This window comes from Hoplias malabaricus, chromosome 1 (assembly GCF_029633855.1).
Source record: "Hoplias malabaricus isolate fHopMal1 chromosome 1, fHopMal1.hap1, whole genome shotgun sequence".
In the NCBI taxonomy this organism is placed as follows: domain Eukaryota; kingdom Metazoa; phylum Chordata; class Actinopteri; order Characiformes; family Erythrinidae; genus Hoplias; species Hoplias malabaricus.
In genome coordinates this window covers 72,553,400-72,570,828 of record NC_089800.1, presented here as the reverse complement: position 1 = coordinate 72,570,828, position 17,429 = coordinate 72,553,400, and the positions used below count along the sequence as shown (strand labels likewise).

Below are 17,429 nucleotides of genomic sequence, written 5' to 3'. Positions count from 1 at the left end.
TTTCTTTATTATAATGAATAACATGCTGCATTCAGCTATATTTATTCAACTGAGGATGCAAAAAAGTGCTTAAATTTAGGGAAGCCAATCCAGGAGCCTGGGTGAGGGTTAGTGACCTGTTTTTGTTTACTTTAGTGAGGAATGTGTTGTATATTACCTCATCCTATAGGACGAGGTGAATTGCTTACACTTGAGGGATGTGGAGAGATCTCTGGCTGCCTTCATGCTCCAGGGGTAGCTCCAGTATCCCTCTCCCATACCATGCCACACTAATTAAACCCTGTGGCATCCCTAGCCACTTCCTTATAGCCTTGTTTATAACTGTCTCCATTCTCTCAACCTCTGTGATCTGAACATCAAAAACTGTCAAAGCAGTAAGCCAAACTGCAGATACAATTTTAACTTCCCTTTCGGACAGCATATATCAATGCTATTAATAGACTTCACCTATTCAGCCTTTAGCCATAAAATCTGCTCCATATCACATAGCACTGCACTATACCATCTACCTGACTTCTATACTGGTCTCTCCAGCACTGAAGGGATAAATTATTGTCATTTACAGGCCATTAATCAAACATGAGTAATACATTCACTGCTGTTTGATACTGTTAATTCTTAAACCCAATTTATTCTTCTGCGTCAAACCTACACCGTAGGCAATGCGTCGACCAGGACGGCTGACGCGCACCTCTCCAGAAATGTAACATGCGCATTGCAAACACACAGAACGCCACGACTGTGATTGTTCAGAAGTCGGGCAGACATTGTTTATGCAAAACCAAAGTAGTAAAGAAAATTCTCTCCTCTGCACAGAGACGCAGACAGCAGCACATTCATAGCGAGAGATTTTCTCAAACACCATGTGGGCTTCAGGGATGAAAAAATTGTTGATCAAAGTAAAAATACGGAGGTCTCCAGGAAAAAATATCTCAATGAGAAGTGATACCGCGTGGGAAAAACTTGCCGGCTTTGTATTAGTTACGCTCCTGGCACCTCATGTAAATTGTGCTCTGTCCCAATAAACCATCTACTCCCTAAATAATAAACTTTAAAATTTATAAAAGTAATTCTACTTCACCACTGCATTGTACACTACATAGTGTGGAGAAGATGTTTGAGATCCAGCCCTAGTGGTGTATGGAATGAGATTTGTGCCAAAAAAAATCGCATAAAAAAATTAATCTCAAACATAAAACTTATAACTTGCAAACAAAATATCCAGCTCTGACGTTTGTGCTCCATGATTTTTGCTTGTGAGCTCAGAGATCTGCCCGTGCTCTTTGAGTTTTGTGCGCAAGCTGTATGAGTTCTGTACGCGAGCTCTCTCAGTTGTATGTGCCTGATCCCTGCCTGAGTTTTGCGAGCAGTTTTGGCGCAAACCTCACACGTTGGTGGGTATTCTCAGGGGTGCCTTCCCATTGCCTAATTAATTTTTGAGTGAAAATTCATTGCCCAAGGTATTTCGGACTGTGCATGCGTACTCCACATTGCAGCTCAGTAGTGGAGAGACACATAAACATGAATACTCTCTGTGCTTTACTGAAATACCTGCAAAGTCTGACAATGTACATATTGAGGTAGTTTAGTCTGATATGAGGTAAATGCACAGTGATGTCTGTGTTTACTCAGGATAAAACAGAATAAATGATAATTTATTTATTTTTATTTGTAAATTATTTTTATCTGAGTGCGTGCGCTCCTCTTCAGAATATCAAACCTATTCCACAACGGCTGTTATGATGATGACCAGAGTTGATCTGTTTTTAACAAATTTCATATGTGCATATTGTGTTACATGAGGTCGGAGAAAAGATTCATGACAGACAATAAGGAGTGTAAGAGATGTTCCTGTTCCTTTAATGAATGCAAACTTAATAAAGTTGTATTAAACTGCAAAGTCCATTGTCATTTTTGAGGTAATGTGAATGATTAATAAAAAATCATTAATCATTATTAACAATCAGTAATAATTCTTATAATAAAGTATTATTAATATTAATAAACAAGAACAGGTAAAGTCACAAAAAATGTCAAAATGTTCTAATAGTATGCAGTTTAAGCAAAAAATAGCTATATGTTTAAATATTAGGAAAGGGGGAATTCTATGAGAGCTATTCAGCAACTTTCATACGCGTAATATTCGGCACAGGCGGAGTCCCAAAGCCGAATAACACGCTTGCTGCAGTTGAATCGTGAACAGGGCCCAGTGCACTGAGTTGTCATTCAAAAACTCATTAGCCAATGAAAAGGCACCCCTGAGAAAAGCCGGCCACGCGAGAAGTTTGTGCCAAAAATGCTCGCAAAACTTCAAACGCAAAAGCTCGTGCAGCTCACATACAAAACTCAGAGAACTCGCGCACACAACTGAGAGAGCACGCGCAGAACTCAGAGCTCACGCTCAAAAGTTATGGAGCACAAACATTCTTTTTGGCATAAATCTGATTCCATAGGTGGTGTGGCGGTGTAATTGCAGAGTATAAACGCTCGCAACGGCGTAGGGCTCTTGCGTAGCGTCAACGTAGGCTCTGCGTCGAGTCAATGCAGAAGTATAAATCGTCCTTTAGGCCCAAAATATTTTACTAATTATTTTCCAGGGGTTCACAAAAGGCACAATGCATAAGCAGTCCAAAATAAAATATATGTATATGTATGTATATTCATTTTTTTTTCTTTTAATACCCCATTTGAACACAGCAGCTGTCTCTCTTATTTTATTTTATAAAGATGCCACAATGAATGAACCCATAGAATTGCTCCAAAAATTTGGATTTTTTTTGTTCTTTGAACAGTGAAAATATACATTCAATAAACATGAATAACATCCTGGATTATTCATTAGTATTATATATATATATATATATATATATATATATATATATATATATATATGTGTGTGTGTGTGTGTGTGTGTGTGTGTGTGTGTGTGTGTATATATATATATAAAATTCATATAGCACAAGCATTATTGAGAGAAATATGCTTTGTTTTTCACACAACCAAACATCAGTGCTGATTCTTGGCTATAAACATACAGGGGTTAGGCAAAAAACTGAAACACCTGTCATTTTAGTGTGGGAGGGTTCATGGCTAAATTGGAGCAGCCTGGTAGCCAATCTTCATTAATTGCACATTGCACCAGTAAGATCATGTGCATCCAATGGTTCAAACATTGTGTCCTGAAGGCGGTGCCGTGTATCAGGATGACAATGCACCAATACACACAGCAAGACTGGTGAAAGATTGGTTTGATGAACATGAAAGTGAAGTTGAACATCTCCCATGGCCTGCACAGTCACCAGATCTGAATATTATTGAGCCACTTTGGGGTGTTTTGGAGGAGCGAGTCAGGAAATGTTTTCCTCCACCAGCATCACGTAGTGACCTGGCCACTATCCTGCAAGAAGAATGGCTTAAAATCCCTCTGACCACTGTGCAGGACTTGTATATGTCATTCCCAAGACGAATTGACGCTGTATTGGCCGCAAAAGGAGGCCCTACACCATACTAATAAATCATTGTGGTCTAAAACCAGGTGTTTCAGTTTCATTGTCCAACCCCTGTATATGAGCCCACCCAAAGAATAAAATACCCTGTAAACACCTCAGAAATTTCAAATTTTCAAATAATTTTACCAATAAAAAGAATTTACTAAATAAAACAAAATTTACTCATGAATTCCTCTGACAGACACCTAATAACAGGTTTGATCTTTTAATTTCAAGTTGATGTAAAACAAACAGAACAGCTGTCTGATCCTGCACCTTTAAACTTCATATTCAAACAAAGAAATTACGAAGTGATTCATCAACCTGCTTATTTAAGATCTGACATGGAGGTTATGTATTTTTCATTCTCCATTGCAGCCCAGAGGGGCCCTGTGTGAACTGGGTCTTTTTCCATCTAATTCTGAAACTATTACATGTGTCAATTACACAGATAAGATGACAACATCTCCGGGAGTTTCAGTTTCATAGTCCAACCCCTGTATATAGCACAGTCCAGAGAAGGGCCGCAACAGATTTTATGGTAGTCGACTTATCAGTAGACAACACATGGGTCCAGCAGGGGAAGGTCAAGATGCTTTATACTATAGACAAGTATATTATAATAATGTAGTGTAGTTGGGTATTGTGTCATATCATGCTAATAGTATACATTTAAGAGGCCCTGAATTTGATGTCAATTAATCTTTATGAGGTGGCTGGGATATATTTGGAAAATGATTGCTGGGATGATGTGGTAACGAGTCAATCTTATCCAGAGCACCTAGGACACTGACAATTTAACTTTGGATTCTTCACCCAATCCCATTTCAAACCATCACCCTAATTAAGATATTACATGATACTACAGTCCTCTCTCATTAATTCAATTCTTACTAAATGAACACAGCTGTTCTATGCTATAGATTATTGTGTGATCAGCAAACTGCCTCTCATATTCCCATGGGTGCATCTATAAATGGTCATTAACATGGGCACCTGCCCTGCCTGCTCACACACAATTGCATGTGACTGAGTTGAACCTCTTTCTACACTGTGGAACTCATTACATTGCATTAAACTCCACACCTGCGCTAATTGAATTTGCAAGTCTTAATGATGAGCATAATTGGTAAAAGATCAGCACCAAGGTTGCCTGTAATTATAACAAATGATGTCCTTAAATGCTTCTGAATGTTTTTTTTTTCCACCTCAATCTATTTTCTCATGAACATTAATGGATTGGTTTTATTAAAGAGAAACCTTAAGCACTAGATGTTTCAGTCAGAATATCTTAATTTGAGTTAGCATAAAGCTCAAGGCTATGGGTACTCACACTGCACGATGAGCTCCACAATGGCCTCTCGTGGTTTCACATTGAAGCCGTTGTACTGGCTTGTCTGGCAGCGGTAGGTGCCAGTCATCTCACGTGAAATATTGACGATGCGCAGAATGCCGTCATAGCTCTCCATCTGCATGCTGCCATCTGGCATGGGTGCCTCCTTATCAGCATGAGACCAGAGGATAATGGGCTTGGGTTTGCCTGACACCAGGCACTGAAGCTCCACTGTGTCACCTTCCTGTGTCACCAAAGGGGACTTTCCTCGGGGGACCATCAGGCTAGGGGGAACTAAGGGAATGTGAAGAGAAAAAAGTGCATTTAACTATACCCATTCAATTGGTTTTACAAGTTAGTTCTGTTCTAAAAGTTACACCTAGGATGGAGAATAAACACCACTTAAATTGGCTTAATTTTGCTTAATTTTACTTGATTTTACTTGAGAGTTAACCCTACACATAGGCTCATTTTACATTTGTTTTTTCTTTGTAAACGGATGCCTCTCCAAACACACATTTAATCATCTGGTTCAGTCTGTGCATGGTGTTTTTAAGGTGAAGACTGAGTAAACCAGGTCATAAGTAGTAAATTCAATACAAATTATTATTATTTTATTTATAGAAACAAAACACACCTCTAGCCTCACAGCAAGCTTATACTCTTCTCTAAGCATTGAGGCAAACGTGCCGATTAAATTTTATATCCTTAACCTTGTTAAACCAAGTAACTAGGGGAAACAGCAACTGCCAATATTTAAGGAAATAATTTTTTTTTTAGCATGTTTCCCTTGCTCCTAGTAGTTGTAGACAGTCGTATTAGTATTCTAAGCATGGAATGTTGCCTACAGGGAGAGCATTGCTGTTATTCATCACTTTACCCCACACTCTCAGAAAACAAATACAGTACAGGTACATTATTGGTCACTAAATATACAAACAGTCTAAATGTACATTTAAAAGGTACAACATTGGTTTTAAAGTCCAGTTTTGTTCCCTAAAAGGTCCATATAGAGGTGTATATTTATATATATCCATTATAGATCTACGTAAAACTGAACACACCGTTAGCCCTCAACACAATTTTAAAATCTACAGTTATAATAGAATAAGGTACAATTACGTTACCTAAATAAAGATACAGAATATGTACCCTTATAGTTACCACCACAGAGATATTCCCTATACAGATTTTGGCAATGCAAGACTACCTAGAAACTTTCCAGTACTTCATGGTTCTTAAAGTGACAATCTAAAATTTAAAAACATGCTGGGCTTCTTCTTAAAGACTTTCAAGTTTTGTGCATTTAGGTCTTTATTTCTGAATGACTCAGATTCTGTTCCAACTGTTGGCAAGAGATGCATTTGTGTTGGTGTGGAAGCAAACTCCTCATTTTCATTAAGAAAAAAAAGGTAAAAAGCATTAATCAGTTACATCCTTCACAACAAGCAAGCATTGTTTATCATGTACAGCTGGTTAGTCTGTATCCAGTATCAATATAAAGCCACTCACTCAGAAATCTAATGCTGGGCTTGTATAGGTTGAAAAAATGACAGCACTTGACTACCAAAATTGGACTAAGGCCCACCTAGTCAGCCAGAGTTTGTCGGTACCCCAAGGATATTATATCTCTGCAGGCCAGAGACCAGCATGTGGGAGGGACATACACAGTTAAGTAGGTTTACACCACAAAGTGGGAGGTTAGGTTTAGGGATAGGTTTAGGGTCAGGTTTATGCCTCCCACTTGGTTTGCTGCCCTTGGACTATGCTGTGCAAGCAGGACATCGTACACATTGATAGCTCTGAATTTTTTTTTCCTGCTTTGAGGATAATTGTAAATAGACACAGCCCTTTTTGCTGAACAACGTGTGTTTCCCCACATATTTATTCTTCATGTTTTGTTTAGAACACCTCAATATATCTATATGGATAACTTCAGCTGTAATTGAACACACTTTGCAGGTGCTCCAGTGGTTTAAACTGTAAAGGACAGTGAGGAAATTCTAACTCACGTTTGTGTATGTTTAGACTTACTAACTCTTGAAGATAAAGTGCTTTTGTGCTTTGGAAAACGGTCTCTCTGCTGCTACAAGCTACCTGCGGGAAGGTTGCACAGATCGGGTAGCCACAGAGCTAATTCCCCCGGACACACTCTCGTTTCTGACTGCTTCGCATAAACACACATTCCCGCAAGTTGCATTCAGAGATGCAGCGTATGGGGACGTTTTTATGGTTGCCAACCATCCTGTATTTGAAAAATTAAAGCCGTGTTCTGTTTGGAACTGATAAAGGAGGCGTTTTATTCTGTATTTTGTGCTTAGACTGTTGAGATGGAAAAGGAGAATGGGTCCAACGTAGACGTGCACTCACACGCCGGGAATTAGCTCTGGCTGACTGGGTGAGCCTTGGTCCAATTTGGGTAGGCACAGGCCATATGGAATCAGACTTGTTCCAAAAAATTGCACAAAAAATATTAATGACAGTGTAAAATGCTGAATTTGTGTCAGAATTGAACACAAGCCACATAAAAGTGCAATCAGCTGAACTTTATTATATTCCACTGTGTGGCGCTGTGCTGTATTTATGCCACAATGAAATGTAATCACTATCCAATCACAGTCCTCTACCGAATATGGTGTGGTTCTTCAAGCGATCTTTAATATATACTGTGGTTCATTGGTGCCCAATCACTCAGTGCCCAAGGCAGTTTGGACAGTGCATGCGTACACCACATTGCAGCTCAGCAGCGGAGAGACACAAGAGAGATTTTAACCTTAAAGAGTGACTTTACACAAACTCTTTGTACTTTACTGTTTTAAAACACTGAAATACCTGCAAGTCCAATTATATCAACGTAGATATTGAGGTAATGCTTCTGTCTAAAACAAAACATTATTATTTTTTTATTATTCATTCTTATATATTCATTATTATTATTTTAACTGTGAAAACAAACTTGTTTGTCTCTCATTCCAGATAAAGATTTGAGGTAAATATACAGCAATTATTTGTAGAATATTATTGAGTGCTTGAACTCCTGTTCAGGAATATATGGTGTGTGTACTAACATAATGAGCCTTCCCTTTTCCACATTCACTGTTAGATGATATTAATAATAAATTTTGTTTTGAAGATCAGAGTTCATTGTTTTTAACAAATGTCATATGGGCAATTTGTGTTACAGGAGGTCGGAGAAAAGAGAAACATGACAGACAATAATGAGAATAAGAGAGAAAGTTCCTGCTCCTTGAATGAATATACATTTAATAAAATTGTATCAAACTTTTGCTTCTTTTTAGAACAAATCTCATTCCATACAGGCCCGCCTAGGCCCACCCATGGCTACACCCCTGGAACCCATGAACCACAGTCTTTATTAAAGAACCCTTGAAGAACCACGCACCAAATTCGGTAGAGGACTGTGATTGGATAAGATTTAGTTTTAGTTGTGGCATTTATACAGCACCGCTCTCAACTGAAATGCAATTCCTGCTTTGCATTTTGATTTTGCACATTCACAGCCCCACACAGTGGAATACAATACAGTTGAACTGATTGCACTTTTATGTAGTTTGTGTCAAATTCTGACACAAATTCAGTATTTTACTTGTTACGTGGGAATTAACATGCATTATTTTTCTGGTAAGAGACAGAACGACATTAAATCAATGTAATTAATATTTACTTTTTATTTTGGCACATTTTCCGCATGTCTGCAAGTTTTAAAATGCAAATCCTTGGGTTTCAGTAAGGTCAAGCAATGTGAAAACAAAGCAATGGCTAGGCTAATAGGCTAAACTAGGCTATTTCTATGAGCATAACATAACCTACCACACAGTATTTGCTTTACAATTAGACAAAAAAAAGATGTTTCACTAATATAATATAATATAATATATAGTAGTAATAAAGCAGGACATTTTTACCAATAAATATTAATATTTTATGAAAGAAAATAGTGCATAATGTGGTTCAATCCCTGTTTTTATTTGTTGAATGTAAAACAATGGCGTTATACCTATGGCCTGAAATACTGAATGACTAGTCATTTATAATAATGTATATTCCCAGTAATTTAATTTATCATACACACAATGGACATACTAATATATTGTGGAAATAGCTGTTAGTTGCAGCTCTACAGCAATTGTGATCATTCATTGAGCTACTCTAATAAAGCACTAATTCAATCAAAGAATAGTAACATATGTATACAGTGACATTGTGCCAAACTCACCAGTAGTGGAGGAGATGTTTACATCGATGCTGATCTCTGGTATGCCTCCATTTCGTAGAGAAGCCACACAGGTGTAGGTCCCAAAGTCAGTGAACTTGAGGTCTATGATATCCAGGTTGGTGGTTCCAAGGGTAACATCAGGGTCTGTTTGAGTAATGACCATGCGCTCAGAGCTGCGAAGTGGACGGCCATTTTTCAGCCAGCTGAACATAAGTTCCTCGGCAGGGGTCGCCTCCACCTGGCAGGAGATCTTTACTTCCCGGCCGATCTGGATATTGTCGTCATTGTGGTAGGGGTCAGGTGTGATCCAGAAGCGGCCTTTCCTCAGAGCTGAGGGGACACAAGACAGATCACAATGGGAAATGTTTGGTTAGATAATCAGATCATGCAAAGGCTTATGAAAAAAACATGTTTTGAGCAGTATCTCACCCTGCACATGTAAACCATCCTGGAGTACACTGCTCAGAATACTGACTCAGGTGGCAATTTTAAAAATAAAAAGATGTGACATATAGAGCACAGATCAAAATTACAAAACTTGCTTTTGACTAAATTTCTTTGACTAAAGTCATCGCTTTGAACATTATCCTAATAAGTGTCTTCTATCATTTAGGAATACACCTTAAAAAACTAAAAGGCCAAATTAGCAATAAACTTCAAGGGGACATACAGTATTAGGAAAAAACTAACTTTACTATTTCGCACACACAAACAAACACATACATAGATATATTTGAAAGCCAATCCACCTACAAATGTTTTTGGGACTGTGGGCACCCAGAGCAAACTCACTGTGCTGCCCACTAGTGACTAAGGAACAGGTGCTGAAACTGGTTATTCTGAACAGGGCTGTTTAGACAGGGTAGAATTGTGCAGTGCTGGTTGCTAATTGTTTGATAATTGATCATTTTGACCAAATCATGTCGAAGACTGAACTGTATTATCTTGTGGAAAAGTGGTATAACATAATCATCATTATAAACATCACTGTTGACATCAACATCATCTTTTCTGCTTAATCCGTTTCAGGATCGTAGGTTCACCAGGGCAAGCAAAGAAGCCCAGGCATCCCCCGCAATTTCCATCAGGCATTTCAGGAGATATAATCCCTCCAGCATGTCCTGGGCCTACCCTGGGGCCTCCTTCCTGTTGGACATGGCCGATATATCTCCATTGGGAGGCATCCAGAAGCCATCTTTATCAGATGCCTAAACCACTTCAACTGACTCCTCTAAATGCAAAGGAGCAGCAACTCTACTCCGAGCTTGTCACACAATCACAGAGAGTAAACCCAGCAACTCATTGTGGCAGCTTGTATCCACGATCTCATTCTTTCATTACCTAGAGCTCATGACCAATAGTAGAACCAGCACTCAAATTACAGTTTTACCCCAATGTCTTTGCTCAACTATCACACTCATTGTTAGTCCCAGATAGCTTCCAACAAGTCTTTCAATTTATGCTTCATTCATCTGCTCATTCAGAGCTTTTCTTTGCAGCAAGAAAAGCTCATAATCTTCTGGGAAGACTTTAGAATAGATATTAGAACATATCTAAGGCCATTTCACACAAGAGAATTAGTGAAGCCAGGCATTAATGCTGGATAAATAGTTCTGGGTCACAGTGTTGCTCCAACTCATTCTATCACTTCCCATTTCATGCTATTCTATAAAGATTATACAAGCTATGTGTCCAACTGTTTGACTGTATCAGTAATTTTTATAACTAAAATAGCTGAATAGACTAATAAAGGGTTGTGTTCATGCGTGGTGTTATGTAATGAATTTAGGGAGTGAATGCAACACTCTAACACTGTGTGACCTATTATTCATCCATTATCTGTATCCGCTTATCCAGTTTAGGGTTGCAGTGGGTCCAGAGCCTACCTGAAATCACTAGGCCCAAGGCAGGAATACACCCTGGAGGGGGCGCCAGTCCTTCACAGGGCAATACACACACATTCACACATACAGACACTTTTGATGTATGACCTATTATACTGATTTCAATTAACTGAAATAAATTTAGTAACAACCTATCTTTAACCATATATTATAATGTGTTAAAAAATAAATCAGTATTATACGCTGATACCAGCAAATCCACATAATAACTCCATATATTTTGTTCTCCAAATATAGTATATCACATCATCGGTTACATTCCCTGATGAGCAGCATTAAACCCAGCAAGGCCTATTTCACTTCAAGTCAACATAATGGCAAATAAAAGCAAATGTCATCATGAATGACATCATAACAAACTTAAAACAGTAAACAGCTGGGGATTTGCTGGGTTGTTGCGTGTGTAGTTTTGCATGGCAAGGTTTTTTGTGCTGGCAAAATTGCAAGTTAATTAATGCTGTAATTGAGCTGGGATAGCAGCTCTCTCTTTGAGAAAACCCTATAAAACTTGAGAGGTGTTAGGTAGTAGAAACCCAATCCTTTTGCCCAATACCAAGAGGTATAACAGACAAGTCAAGTGACAAACTATATGATCTGTGTTGAAAAATGTACTGAGTGAGGCTGCTGCACATGAAATCCTTGATGATGATTTCTTAATCTCTGTGGTGCAGTTAAGAGTCTTGGAATTTCAGTGGCTAATTTGGAAGCCCAGACTTGTGCCTCAACTTTTAATTAGCTATAATGAAAAGAGCACCTTCATGTGCAGTGGCTGAGGAACCACAAGCAGGAATATACTGTCTCGTAAACAAATCCCTTTTAGATTCCTATTTTAAATAACTACAAAATGTAACCTGTGTCCATCAAATACACAAGTACATATTACACATATCTGTACATTCTGTAAATGCACATTTTGCATCTTGAAAATGCTGAAAAGTGTGCTTTAAATGCTTAATATTTCAGAGTTTTAAATTGGTAGAATTTGTGCTTTGGTCTACAATGGTATTCGTTTGTCCTCTGCTCAGCAGCTGCAACTGCAAGTTTTACCTTGCAGTGTTATACACAAACACACACAAACAAAGCAATGGGAAGGAATTAAACATAGCAGTCATTTTTTCCAAAGCTCAAGACACCACAATGTACCTCCATGATTGGATGACTAAACACTTCAAACTGCTTCACACTTTGTGGTGCTTTGATAATGAGACAACCCCACAGTGTTGCATTAGTGTTGACAATAGCAAAATGAGATTCTTTCATTAAAACAAAGATCTTGTGAGACTGCACTTTTAAAATCAACACTAATTGCAGTGACATAAAAACCTTGAATAAACACCCCTGGCTATGCCCATATTTTCTGAAATAATATGTATAAAATAATGCAATTTAACAGCCCCTGTATGTATATGAATTACAAAATATTTAAAAAGAAATGTACAGTTAATCATATATATGAAAAATAAAGGTTATCAAATATTTTGCCTCACTTTTTAATCATATTTGCCTGATCTGCTCAAATTTTACATAAACATTGTAAAACATTCTGGTATAGCTTTTTGAGTTCAATCTGAATTTATTTAGAAATGTCAATAAATAAATAATATGTTTATCACTTTGTAACTGCAACAACTGAGCCCTTGTAACTACACAGAAAAAAAACACTAATAGAAATGGGGAAAAACATTTACTCTTTTTGTATTTAACTAATATCAAATAAATTATTAGTCACAAACTCACTGTTCTCACAGTTAAAAAACAAAAGTTTTTTTCTCCGTAGATCATTGTGTCTATTTGTGATGTACGTTGTTTAATACTCTGTAAAACATGTAAACATGTAAAACAGATCACACTTTAAAGTGTAATAATGTTAACTGCATCGACAGAAGCTTATTTTTTGTCAAATCAATAATCAAATCAAAGTTTTAAAGTTTGTATTTGTCAAGTACATATTCACACATGTTACAACTAGCAGTGAAATGCTCTGATGAAGACTCCATCCATGAAGAGTATTCAACATTAGATAGAGCTTATAAGATAAAGATGAGTAAAATATATTTAAGGGTATAAAAAATTAAGATTCAAGAAAGATTCAAAATTAGTACAAAAATCATATATAAGTATATACAGAGACAATAACATAAGTAAGAAAAATGTGCAAAATATAGGTATGAAATAAAGATCTAATAAAAACAGATCTAATATATTTGAAAATGTAAGATACTAATAAAGAGTGAAATATAAACATAAAATAAGGTAAAGATATACACTGATGTAGAGCAGCATGGTGGCCCAGCAGGTAGTGTCTCTGTCACACAGCTCCTGGGTCCTGGGGTTGTGGGTTCAAGCCCCACTCAGGGTGACTTTCTGTGAGGAGTTTGGTGTGTTCTCCCCATGGGTCCCCTCTGGGTGCTCCGGTGTCCTCCCACGGTCCATAAAAGTGGATTTGCTACTCAAAAGTGTCTATAGTTATGAGAGTGATAGTGAATGTGTGAGTGTCTTCCTGCCTTGCACCCTGTGATTCCAGGTAGGCTCCAGATCACTGCGACCCTGAACTGGATAAGCGCTTACAGACAATGAATGAAGCAATATATACAGAGGTGATAACTAATAAATATGCAAAAACAAAGCACAGGGGGTATTTAGGGGTGATGACGAATGACCGAGACCCTTCACAATCCTCTAGGCCTTGGTTCAGCACCGCTTGTTGTATATGGTCTGCAGTTCACGAAGTTCAGTCTGAAGGATGCACTTAGATGAATGGACCACCCTCTGGAGTGATGGGCCCTTCTCCTGCCCACCACTCCTGCTTGGTGCTGCTCCCAAACCAGACTATGCTGTTCCTTATGAGGATGCTTTCGATGGTGCAAAGGTAAAGGTTCCGCTCCTCGCCTTCTTCTTACTACTGTTCATTATCAGCTCGTTCATCTTGCACAGAGCAGATAGCAGATTATCATTCTAGCACTAGTTCTCCCCTTGTTTGACCTCCTCCTCTGATATCAGGCCCACAAGAACTGTGTTGTCTGCAAACTTGATAATGATGGTAGAGCTGGAAGTGGCCACGTAGTTGTGGGTGTACAGTAAGTAAAGCAGGGTGCTCAAAACACAACTCTGGAGGGCTCCAGTACTAAGGGAGATGGTGGGTGACACATGTTTGCCCACCCACACTTCTTGTGTTCTGTCCATTATGAAGTTAAAGCAAAAGTAAGATTTGGAATTCCGCAAGGATCTATTGTAGGACCATTATTATTTTAAGAAAGTTATAAGAAACTATGATATTCACTGTTCACTGTTACACAGATGATACATACATATCAGCCAAGTTTGATGACAAACAGATAAAAAAAAAAACAGAGGACTCTGTATAAGACGTGAAAGGCTGGATGTTGTGTAACTTCCTCCTTCTAAACAGTAATAAAACAGAAGTGCTTCATCCATGTATGACGCAGAAACATTAGTATGTGCCTTTATTACTTCAAGGTTAGACTGTTGTAACACACTACTGTCAGGATGCACTAGCAGGAATTTAAGTAATTAAAGTGGATGAAGCCCCGGTTGGAATTCCAACTAATTTGGAATAACTGTGTTAAATGCTGAGCTGTCAACAAACAAGTATCCTGACATAACTTCCTCTCCTAGTATCCAGGTGTGTCAGTTTAACAGGAGCTGTTGGGGCTGTATGCAACTGGTAGTGGATCCATGGTGACCAGCAGAGAAGAGGTGATGAAGTCTCTCATCAGCTTTTCAAAGCACTTTGTCACAAGTGATGTTAAGGCTATAGGGCAATAGTCCCTGAGGCAGACTGGCTGGAGTTTACTTGGGACAGGAACAATAACAGATTGTTTAAATCACTGTGGAATGATGACCAGCATCAGGGAGAGATTAAACATGTCTGTGAATACCTGGGCAAGTTGGGCTGCACAGGCTTTGCGGACTTGACTGCAGATACTATCTGGTCCTGCTGCTTTTCACATATTCACTCTCGCAAACAACTTAATCATGTCCCTTTCTGTGATGGTAAAGAGACGCTGTGCACTGACTAGATTTGCATGCACGCCACTTACAATATTAGTGCTGTTAACCCTCTTAGTGCTACTTTGCCTGCCTCACCACACTGAGCACTCCGTAATGTAGTTGTTCCTGCTGATAAGCCCTGTACTGATAAGGTGTACTTATCCACCCTGGCTTCTGGTTGGGTAACATCCCAACAATTCAGCAACTGCATCCATAAACACTCATGTTTTGATTGAGGTATGTGAGTGAAATTATTGCTGTCACACAGCTCCAGGGTCCTGGGTTTGTGTGGGTTTCCTCTGGGTGCTCTGGTTTCCTACCACGGTCCAAAAAAAAAAAAAAAACGTTGGTAGGTGCATTGGCGACAAAGGTGTCCTTAGGCGTGAGTGTGTGTCGCACTGTGAAGGACTGGCATCCCGTCCAGGGTGTATTTCCACCTTGAATTTAAGGTCACCCTGTTTGGAGTTCAGCCCCTCCTATTTGGAGCTGGTTCGACCTGTGGGAATACATAGCTGGGGTTTGAGGTGAAAAAAATCCCCTCTTTCCTGGGATGGGCTCTCAGCATTTTTCTCTCTCACACACACCTACACGCACAGAAACACACAAGTCCCCCCCCACCCTCCAGTGTGACCATGTTACTTAATCATTTACAGGTTCAGGTTTTATTTTATTTTTTTTATGTTTAATTTACTTATTCATTTATTTATTACTGTTTATATTTAAAATGATTGATTCCTGTGTGTATAACAAAGTAAAGCTAATTCTTTTCAATTTCAGCTGTAATATATAATACATTCTATTAATTTTAATATATTTGAAGACGTTTGACACCTTTATTATACTGAATTTGAATGTTGTGACAAATAACAATTCAGAATTTTTATATTTAAATAAATACTCTGTTGTCTGGTTTGTTTACATTAAGAAGCTCCCCATCTTTTAAGTTAAAAACATTTTAATAGATTGCTATTTGCTGATTTGGGTTTTTTACAAAAAAGTATTTTATACAACATGACGATTCTTAAAATTCAATCACAAACTAACTAAAAAAAGATTTATTTAGTAAGTACGTTTATTTAATAAGTAAAATGTATGTATTTAAGGCAGCATGCAGGCTCAGCAATTCCTGCTCCACTGCCCTCTTATAAATAACTTAGATCTTTTGTGACTCAGGTTTATCTTGTTGGAGTCCACACAGTAGCCCTTGCAAAGTGCTGAGTAATCGGCTGGAAAAGCTACTGACAGTGCTTAAGAGCAATACAAAGAGACACAAGACACACTCCTGCTTTATTGGTGGTGCTGCCCTGTAGGCAGTGTGTCAGAAAAGCCTTATTCAGAGCTGCCTGGGATGTTTACTCCAACCCAGGTACTGACCCAACCTTAGTTTCACCTTACTCTCCCTTACATCCCTTTGTGACTGGCATCTTTATCCATGCCTGTAATATACAGTGAGCAGTGAGAGGGCAGCATTTGCAGAGCAGAAAAACAATTTCATTGACCACATCAAAGTAGATTTACCACCAAAGCATGATTTTAGGATTAGTTTTGGTTTAAAGAACAATGCTATCTTTATGATATAGTGCATTGCTAAGATAGACAACTAAGATATTTGTTGTCTTTCATACTCTAGCCTTACTTTTCAAACCATCTGTGGTTGCAGTAGACAAATAAAAAAATGTTTAAGTTATTAGATATATGTGAGACTATAAACTAATCCTATAATTTAAGGCAATAGAAAGTTAATGCTGAAGTTTAAAGAATCTCCAAGTAATGCTAATGTGACACTTCTAGGATTCAAAGTTTTACCGAAAACAATATATCGAGGTCTATTTAGTAACCTTAATTTTTATGAGATTTAATACATAGAAATTCTGTGAAGTTAAAACAATAATTATTTTTAATTTATGTAAAGCTCTCAGATTTAACTTAACGTCGATCAAAATTTTCTCTTTGGTATAAAGCATGGGTATTCTATTTAAATAAAATGAGGCAAAGTTGCTAAAACATTAAATGTAACATATTTAAGGGAGAATTTTCAGAATAAAAAACAGTGCATGTTTTAGAAAAAGTGCAAGAAACGTCTTTATTATTTGAAAGGGTTGGAATATTTTTTAACAAAAATATTGTTAGAAGCACATCATGTTATCGAGATTATTATTATGAGTATAACTGCTTTTAATGACTGTGTTTAGATGGGTTCAGCTAATTGTAACTCTCAACTATCAAAAAGTGGTGGGAACTAAATCAGACTTTTCAAAAATATGGTGTGGATAGTTCTCAATTTGGAATGATTATATTAGTACGGTCATAAATGCCATCAGTAGTATTTACACATTTGCCCCATAAAATTAACCTTTATAGGTTTTTGCAATTATTCCAGTATTTAAATTAATAAATTATTAAAATAATAAATGAATGTAAATAAATTATTTAACAAAACGATAACATATAGAAAT

At 37.7% G+C, this 17,429-nt stretch overlaps 1 protein-coding gene across 3 annotated transcripts in view; it reads right to left on the bottom strand.

Annotated features, from left to right (window-relative positions):
- mdga2a (MAM domain containing glycosylphosphatidylinositol anchor 2a) overlaps window positions 1–17,429 on the bottom strand; it is a 177,812-nt gene that overhangs the window by 55,388 nt on the left and 104,995 nt on the right. For all 3 annotated transcript variants that reach the window (XM_066673053.1, XM_066673061.1, XM_066673069.1), the window contains 2 exons: window positions 9,059–9,388; window positions 4,822–5,115 (listed from right to left, as the gene is read on the bottom strand). In XM_066673053.1, the coding sequence (XP_066529150.1) occupies window positions 4,822–5,115; window positions 9,059–9,388 (624 nt within the window). The remainder of the gene's footprint in view (window positions 1–4,821; window positions 5,116–9,058; window positions 9,389–17,429) is intronic.